The sequence below is a fragment of the Juglans regia genome, chromosome 7 (assembly GCF_001411555.2).
Source record: "Juglans regia cultivar Chandler chromosome 7, Walnut 2.0, whole genome shotgun sequence".
NCBI lineage: Eukaryota > Viridiplantae > Streptophyta > Magnoliopsida > Fagales > Juglandaceae > Juglans > Juglans regia.
Window position 1 is genome coordinate 8,295,989 of NC_049907.1, and position 9,668 is coordinate 8,305,656.

Here is a 9,668-nt window from a genome sequence, read left to right on the forward strand (position 1 = left end):
GATTGTATGTAGACTAACTCATATTGGTTTGACAAGAGTTTTGTTCCAATTTCTCTTGATTCAGTATGAATTCTGCTGGTGTAGGTCTACTTGTTAATAGATCGATATGAATAATGATTCAATAAATATATATTATATTATATTTGTTAGGGGGAAAAGATTAGAGCTATAAATTCATAAAAAATAAAAAATAATGGATATGAGCTCGAGTGAGTAAGAAATAGAACATATCTATTGGTCAAGAACTTTCTCAATGCAAGAGGATATCCTAGGTTTTTTGTTTTTTTTAGCCCGGTTTGGATATAAGAGTGATCTCAATTATCTCAACTCATTTCATCTTATTTAATCATTACATTTTTTTAAATTTCCATACAAAATATAATAACTAATTAAACTTTTTCAAATTTTAAAATAATGATAATATTGAAAAAATAAAATTTTATTTAATTTTTAACTTTTATCTCATCTCAACTTACTATTCAAATGATACCTTAATTTCGTATACAATCTCATACTTTTTTTTTTTTTCCCTATATATCTTGTTGCATGCCCTCAGAATAATTACCTATACTTCTATTATATTAATATTGATTAATTTGTTCATACATAACATTACTAATGACATTGCTCAGAATGGTTACCAAGAGTATTTCCAGTGAAAAATATTGTATTTTCTATAAATAATGTTTCTATCCCTATAATTGAAAAATAAATTAGTTCTAAGTTCTCAACGTCTTGGGAATAAAATATTTTCAAGAACAAAAAATCTTGTTCTTTGAACTCAAACTTAATTCTTAAAGAAAAAAACAAATTTTCTATGATTTGTTGATCTCTACATCTCATCTCTATCCTCTATTCAATCATTTTCCTCCTCGTTGAATATCTCTTTTGTGAATCCTGTGTTGGGGAAATCCAACTTGGTGCGGGTGGTGGGATAGATACCCACGCACCCGAGATATGGCTGCGGCTACCACAGGATGGTCCAAAGGAGTCAAGGGGTTGGTCACACCCAATTGCATGTTCAATTTTTTTTTTTTTTTTAATTTTTTTAAATTTGTTTTTTGTTTTTAATTGTTTGTGGAGAAGTGTATTTTACATGCTGATGTAACAACTTTTGGTTAGAATGTGTAAAAGATTTTTTATGCCGCATCATGTTTTAAGATTAATTCACATCAGGATGTGAATTAATCTGAGAGAGAGAGAGAGAGAATAAAAGCTAAAGTAAAATTTCCTAAGATCAAGTTTGAAAGCTAGTCAAATATATTTCATTTCATAAAAAATACTAATCAACCTTTTTGAGTTTTCCAACTAATTTGAATTTTAAATTACATGCATGCATTCCCTTTATTTAAAACTAAGTTGTAAAAAGTATGTATATGCATCATTACTCAAAATTTTTATTTATTCATCAATGAATTTTGTATTATATGTCACTATGATCAGTGCTTTGACATGAATTGTGAAGTGGGAAATATTTGGTTGTACCAACTTATGATCAAGTTTGCTCCTCCCTCCCTCCTCCCTTTTGGCTTGTCCAGAAATTGTTTAGATTGTTTTCTATCGATTTTTCTCTAGTTTTTCGTCCATATCAAGGAGAAGTGTGGATCTATTGCCTTCTAACCCTCAAAGACCGCCATGAGCCTTACTGCAAGACTTCCTAGCCACTGATCTTTCAGACGACAGAAGCAAAATGAAGAAAAGAGTGACGCGTGAGGCACACGTACGGCTCAAATTGTGCTAGAGATTCATGCGCTGCTGCATTGAGGAGTGCTTGTTGCTGCCATGCGTGGCATTTTCAAGGCCAATGACCTCAAATCCTTCAGACTCGACCATCCTTCACTCTCCTAGTGTGGCGTGTGGCCTTCATGTGCCACCATAGTCCTGGACGATCATCCGTCGGCAATTCAATGCATCTCCAATTTGCTATCTTCCTACATACTTACTTTCCTTAACCAAGGATCGTGGGAAATAGGTAGTGGAAGTCTTCGGTAGCTAGTCCAGACTAGTAAAATGCAGAACACATCACTTCATTTTGCAACTTTCAGTCGCAGTATTACAATCCATTTCTGGTCTGTATCAAAATCGTTTCAAGTGACTTCCCATTGTAGGAAATGGGTGGGGGTCAAGTCATTGACCCCAAATTCCTCTTTATTTTATTTATGTCTTGTGTTGTATTTACTGTTTTGGAATGAATATTGAGACCTCTCACCGTATTGACTATTATAAACCGTAACTGTTAAATATATCCGTGCTTAGAAAGAAAAATAAATAAAGAAGTACTTGATTATGACTCTGTATGACCGAAAAAGTACTGTACCAGCCAAAATGGGTGTTTGCCTTTTCTTTTGTCTTTCTATTCAAAATATATTTGAAATTTGTCTATACGAGAGATGATCGATCAAACAGATATATTCTTAATTAATATTTTAACAAATAAAAAAAAGGGCCAGCAGATTGACAAAACTGATCCTCTCCATTTGATCCGTTTCATTTCAAATCAAGAGAATTTCAACATAGACGGCTACATGCACCTCCGATTATTGTATCGAACAAAAACACGAAGTTCCAACTTCTACCAACACACACACACACGCATATATATAGACACAACCTTAATTCTAATTTGTAGCAGAGCCAGACTTTTGAGGATTTCACCAAGTAAAGCTAATGGATTCAAAGTGCAGATTATCTGCAGAACCTGACGAACAAATGGCCGCAACCTCATTTCTCAACCTCTTCGGGCCTGATGCCAGAACTTTTATACTTGATCCTTGGGACCCTAGTAGCATTCCTGCAAGAGAAAGTACGCGTTCGTTGATAGGTGAAATGACCAAAATACTCCATATATAGTTTATGCTAAATGGATTCTACTGTATTAATCACTCACTCTTTAGGTCAGGTCTTCCACCAAAGTGCACGTTGATAGCTTGGGCAAGAGACTGGTGAGGGAGGCTTTCCAACTCCATATCATGATAAGAGCTCGGAGACCCCATTGCCCCTTGTTCCATGTTCTGAACTTGCTTAGCTTCAATGGCATTCTGCCTCTTGTTCCAAAAAACTGCTACACTGGCTATCATGGCTATGCAGAAGCACAAGACTAACATATTAATCACTGCTCTCCAAGAGCTCGAGAATATGTTATTGGTATTGTGGTCGATAGGATATATATAATAGCGAGTAATGATTCCCGTTAACAAAAGGAAAATGACAAAGGAAGATGCTATTATCATGCCAAGCCAAAGCCAGCTGTTGGGGCCTAAAATGGCAGACAAGGGTGCATCTGTTTCATGGGGCTTGAACCTTATGACTCTAAGGCCGGGCATTGAGTTATCTGTTTTGGGTTCTTCTTCTCTTGTTATGAAGGCTTCAATCTGTAGCTGCAGTTTGGAGATCATGTCAGAGCTGGCCGGTGTTGCAGAGATAGGAAGGATGAGGTCTAGCATGGTGAGGTCGGAGGAATTCTTGAATGCAGAGATCAGGATCACTTTTGGAATTTTGCAATTCATGGGCGTATTGCTCATGAACATGAGCTCTCGAATGATAGATATGAATGGAGTAATGCCGCTGCCTCCACTCACCATCACAAGGGTGTCAAACCTGCAGAATCAATCACTAATTAATAATTTTTAATTAAGGAGGTAATAAAACAAAGCTTTGGAATAGTTTCGAAAACAAACATGAGATGATGAATAATATTTTTTAACCTGAAAAAATCTGTTGAAGCCGGCCCATACGGTCCTTCAACCGAGACCTCGAGGCGATGGAGGGAATTATTAGTAGGTGATGAAAGCATGTGGTAGAGCTTCTTGGTCCAACTTCCATCGCCTTTAACAACAACGCTGAGCTTGTCATCTTCCAAATTGCTGTTGGAAGTCACAGTAAATGGATGCCACTGTAACTTGGAAATGGTAGGCACGTTTATGAACACCACGCTCAAGGGATTATATCTCAAGCCTGGCAAAAATTATCAAATCCAAATCTTACTTTAAAAAAATGCAAGACTCTCGATCATATTAATACTAATCAGGGGTGGAACTACCTTATAGCTTGGGGGGGCTTTGGCCCTCCCAAAATTTTTAAATTTTGATAAAAATTAAGTTTTAGAAGGTATTTTTATAAAATAGATTATATAAAAATTAGTATTCGACCCCCTCAAATTTTTTTTTTTTTAACTTAGCCTCCCAAACTAGATTTTCTGGTTCCGCCCCTAATACTAATCATGAGCATGATCTATTATTCATCTTAATTTTATCATCTTTAACCACGTCGACTAATATACGTCATGTGACTAATTAAAGCCGATAGATATATAGTAACATGATTTAAATGAAAAAACAACATTTGATACTAAATATTAGCAGGCATAAGCTAGCTTTACCCAAACTCTTGGCAAAGTTGAGTTCCAGAGTTTGACCAGGCAGAACTCGGGCAGAAATCAATCGAACATTTTGTCGTGACTGTAGAAACCTGAGGTAACGGTCGACAACGAAGAGGTAGAAAGAGGGCAGCATCATGGTGCAGAAGGTGAAGCCAACATGGAGAATGAAGAAGATCATGAAGAGAATGTAAAGGTAATGGGTGTAAAAGAAGAGCTCGAAGAATTTTCTGCGTATGCGAGGGAATGTTGTAAACCACATGGCTAATCCGGCTAGCAAGGCTAGCTCTCCTGCCACATTTGATACCCCAGTTTTTTCCCAGTGAAGCATCTGCATGCATGCGCGTTTCATTAATATCATCATGATCACAATGATCAAATTTCACAATATCCCAAGATAATTAAAAGAGGAAATTAAGGTTAACATTCATGCATTAATTAATTAGAAAATAGAATAAAAAATAAAGTTGAAATTGATCCATGATGACTTGACAGTACATGAATCTCACTAAGGATAAAGTGTTATTAGCCATGCATGCAGTTGGTGGCCAGGAATAATGAGCATGAGTTGTCCCAAGGCGATTTACATATCTATAGTAAAGTACTACTGTATATCACTTTCACAGGCTTGTTTAAGTTAGATGGGCATCATTACCAATTTGTGTGAAGTACTGCAGAAAACACAAAGCACTTTCCAATAAATATTGATGAAAATCAAATTCATGAACTCTCATAATTCATCGAATCATCTGGGTCCAACATCTATGTGGTGGTCCCAAGCAAGCAGCCATGAAAATCAAAAGAAAAGGAATAAAAAGCAATTTAGAAGCTCCTTCACTAGTAGTGCCGGATGAACAACCTTTTTGGACAGACCTAGTTTGACTTCACACACACTCACGAATATGGGTTGATGGTATATATATCGTGTGTGCGTGTCTATATGGCCTAAGCGCAGGCTCACTTACGCACGCGGCCTCTCAGGATGGCAGGACCATTTTCCTCTTTTGCAGAAACCCCATTCCTTCTGCTATCTATCCATGATCTGATCAGACAGAAAGAAAACAAAAAAACAAAACAAAATCCTGGGTACTAAGTATAAAGTTGATCTTCATGATCCACCATAATATATAGACGTGTTTTCTGCACTATTAATCTCTGGCTCCTACCAAGAAAGTCAACCTGCTGTAACAACCCAAAACCATTCAATTTATGAGCCCCTACCAAACAGTCTTGTCCTAGCTGAAACAGTTCATGATTTTCTGCATGGAAAACAGGTCATGCATGTGATATATCGACATAGCTAGGCACAACAGCAAAGCAATATTGACGCGTAAAATATATGTAACAGACGTCTGTCTCTTTGCAAACCAAACAAGGAAGCTAGCTAGGCTCACACTTAATTGTCGAGCAAAGCACTGAAGCCGAGTTTACGTACGAGTGGGTCCAACCATGCACTAACCGACCATACCATCACGATGATCATCATGTGAATACCACCGTTACCACTCTTTCAGCATTACTACTTTCGGTTCATGATCTTTTCATGACATGGGGAAGGTCGAACCTAGACGCATGCATCATCTCCCAATTAAATGTATTTCTTTTTCTGTTTTTGTCACCAAACAGGCCCAATGAAAAAAGTATCTTAGGATGTTCTGAAACAGCTACGTACATGCTAATGTATTGATCGTTGTATTAATCGACCAGTACTTTAATTTGTATTAATCTGAGATGGGATAATTAGTCTTGTACTTAATTGAATAATTACCCCCGGAATAATTCGATATATATATATATTAAGAAGAGGACAGTACCCAAATTTATTAATACGGATGATTATATCTATTGATCAACCTGCAGTACTTATGGTAATAAAAGGTTTCTGTAAATATTAATTAATTACCTGGGAAATGTTATTGGTGAGAGCCCAGTAGACAAGAAAACAAGTGCCATGAGCAGTGAAGAAAGTCATGACGATGTGACCAAGCCATATGTGGTACTTGATGCTACCCTCTGAGGTGAGGCCGAATATTGGCAGCACCGATGACCCTCGAGTCACCGGGAAGAAGAGAAATGCCAAACATAAGTTTCCGACCAGTCCTAGAATTAAACCTGCTGTGTCCAACTTAGATTGCCATCTGCACAAAGATCACGGAACAGTACAAAAGATCGATTTCAGTGGCCTCAATCATGAGAAATAAATTAAGATCTTTGTCAAAATTGACAATTAATATAATTTAATAATTTTAAATATTTCAATAAGAATAATAAATTAATACTAATAATAATAATATTAAAAAAAGAAGAAGATGAACACGATAATATTTCTGATCTGCAGGTCGTTCATCAGTACTACTTACACTTCCTCGCCGTTCTTTGCTGCTGATGATGGGGTGATTTTAGCGAATTTGTTGCGTAGATATGTTGCAAAAGACCAAACTAAGAGTGCAATGAACATGATGAAAAACCCCAGCTCTATGCCTGAAACTATCCCCAGAGGGCCTTTTACCAGCGCCGGTTGCTTCCAGGCTGCAAACTTATGATTTTTGCCATTGCTGCTTATCAAAACACATCATGATCATAGAAAACTGTATCAGGTCGAGTTTTCGTTCTTATATTCATAATAATTCGTGCGGAAAAAAAGAAAAACAAGCACCCCGGCCATTATTCTTTATTATCAGTATTAGTCATAAAAAAAAATGTACATGACATATATATTGTAGTACTGATCTACCTTTGCATTTTACTAACGTTATTCAATTTGGTTCCAAAATGGAGGAAGACACAACCCACGGCAGCAATAAACAGAACGGGAAAGGTGTAAATCAGAAGTGTTGCACCTGTGAATTAAGGCATATTATATGTAAAACTATTAGAATAATTATGATAAAGAAAAAAAGGGAAAATATTATAATTAATTGTCATCAAGTACACATCAGTACTGGAAAGAACTGAAATGGAAAAGAGAAATGTTTCGTCCGTTCAATCTCACAAAAATAAATTTATAAATTGATGTGATTTGATGTACGTGAGACATGAGCTTATAAACTTCATTTTGCAAGTGAATTTGATATATCACATTAAATCACGTCAATTTATAAACTTATTTTTATCAAATTCCTTTGTGGATATAACATTTATTAATGAAAAATGAAAGGAATATAAATAATATTGGATTGTAAACCTTCCGTCCCAAAATATGTGGAGTTAGTCTTTGATCGGATAGTGGGCAGCCAGTCTAGCTTGTATGTGTTGGTGGGCATCATGATCCACATCAAAAGACTCCCCAGAAAGACTGCCATCAATACCAGCCTCATGGCTGCCTTAACTTTCAGCATCATGATTTCTTCATGCGAAGAAGAAGAAGAAGGTGGCTTTTTGATCACCATGTTTGCATCCATCTCTCTCTATATCTATGATCTCTCTCTCTATTCTTTTTTATTATGTATGGGTAATGCGAGAGGAATTGCCCTTTTATAGGGAAGAATGTGTATATGATTTTATATATATAGATACAACAACGTATACATGAGTATATACTAATTTGGTCATGTGGGCAAAAGCAGCATGATTCATATCTTTTGTCCCAGTGTTAGAATGTCAGCCACCTTTTTTAACCACAGAAATCAAAGGGCCAGCCAGCATAACATATAAGACAGACGTCTGTACGTTATGCAAATTAGGAAATTAATTAAATGGTTTTTTCAATAATATATATTATTCTGAGATTTTTTTTAAATAAAGAATAAAAAGGAAAATAAATTATAATTAATTACATGATTCTACATGCAATGTGCATGTGGGGATTACTTATTAGTATGGATTTTATTTTATTTTTTTAAAATTTATTCATCATCTTAACTTTTATTATCATCCTATCATCCCATGATGTGACAGTAGATGATAAGTTTATAAGTAAAATATAATAAATAATCTTTAATAATTTAATAACACATCATAAAATGATGAAAAAATAATGAAAGTTGAGATGATAAATAGCATTATTTTTTTTTTTGGACATGCGTGTGTTTAGGGTGTGGCTGCTTGTGTTGTCTTCTGGCTTATTTGTGAAGCACACCTTCCACGTCATACTTGCAACATGTCCTATTTTTAATTTCGATTTGTACAATATATATATATATATATATATATATATATAATATCTTAGCTTTTAAGAATGATTTTTCCTTTTTAATAATCATCTAATATTATTATTTTTTATCTTAAATTTGATATCATCAATCACATCATTCAACATTATAATTCTTAAATTACATTGTATCAATTATTGTCCTCAAAGATAACAAAATTTACAACAAAAATAATCATGATTATTCCATTTCGACGCTAAAAGATTTTTGAGATGGAGTATTTCATACCATCTTGAGTCGATTCGAAAGCGACGCTAAAAACTAATTGTGACGTGGATCATATTTTTTTACGACGAATTTAAGTGATAAAAAACGGTTTTTCTTGTAGTGTCAATTATCTAATTTGATAATATAGTGAAGAATCGAGACTTTTGGAAGAAGAATTAGTATGCTGTAATGAGTTGTTTTGGAATACGAACATGTAATATTTAAGATTCTTACTCTATCATAAGATGCCATGTCACAAAAAATTAATGTTTTTATAATAATTTTCATATCATGATATGCTGTAATAAGTTGGAAATATCATATTATCTATATAATTTCGGGATTATCTAATAATTATCTCTATTTAAATTATGAATACGTGTGTAGTAATTCCACCGGTGATAGTGGGAGAAAGGCCAGCCGGATCGAAGTCGGATTAATGTGAGTTGACGATTAACACTTGCATGAACCTTGCGGTTGGCCCACGTCACCCACACGGTTGACACTTGGAACAGAATTTTGTCAAATTGTTTCCCATTCCCACTAGTACGTGCGAAGTATTATGAGAAATGATTTGTACAAGTTTTAAATAGATTATAAGTCCTATACAAGTTTTTGTAAAAAAGTAGACTTCACTTTAAAAAATATAAATTTTTTATTTATTTATTAGTGGAACCGATTTTTTTACAAAATACTTGTATGAGGTTTATCTATTTGGAGTTTGTATATAATATTACTCAAATATTAATCTTCTAAGGTGGAATGGAAACTGCACATCTTATTCTTTCTAACACCGCACACAAGCGCCAAAGGGATCTGATCCTTGTTTCTTTGATCTTCTCATTCTCCCCCATATATACTTACCAAAACTAACCCTAAATTTATATATGAATTAGAGGTGTAACCGGTTTGGTCCAATTTTTTATAAAATTTAA

General features: G+C 34.8%; 1 protein-coding gene across 1 annotated transcript; it reads right to left on the reverse strand.

The window, feature by feature from the left end:
- Nucleotides 1-2,454: 2,454 nt before the first annotated feature.
- On the reverse strand, nucleotides 2,455-7,818 carry LOC109010007 (ferric reduction oxidase 2-like). The gene is made up of 8 exons (XM_018990703.2): nucleotides 7,560-7,818; nucleotides 7,110-7,215; nucleotides 6,736-6,930; nucleotides 6,279-6,513; nucleotides 4,379-4,706; nucleotides 3,705-3,954; nucleotides 2,888-3,597; nucleotides 2,455-2,791 (listed from the first exon to the last, which is right to left on the reverse strand). The coding sequence occupies exons 1-8, from the start codon at nucleotides 7,774-7,776 to the stop codon at nucleotides 2,652-2,654; spliced, it is 2,181 nt and encodes a 726-aa protein (XP_018846248.2). The 5' UTR covers nucleotides 7,777-7,818; the 3' UTR covers nucleotides 2,455-2,651.
- Between the last annotated feature and the right edge of the window lie 1,850 nt (nucleotides 7,819-9,668).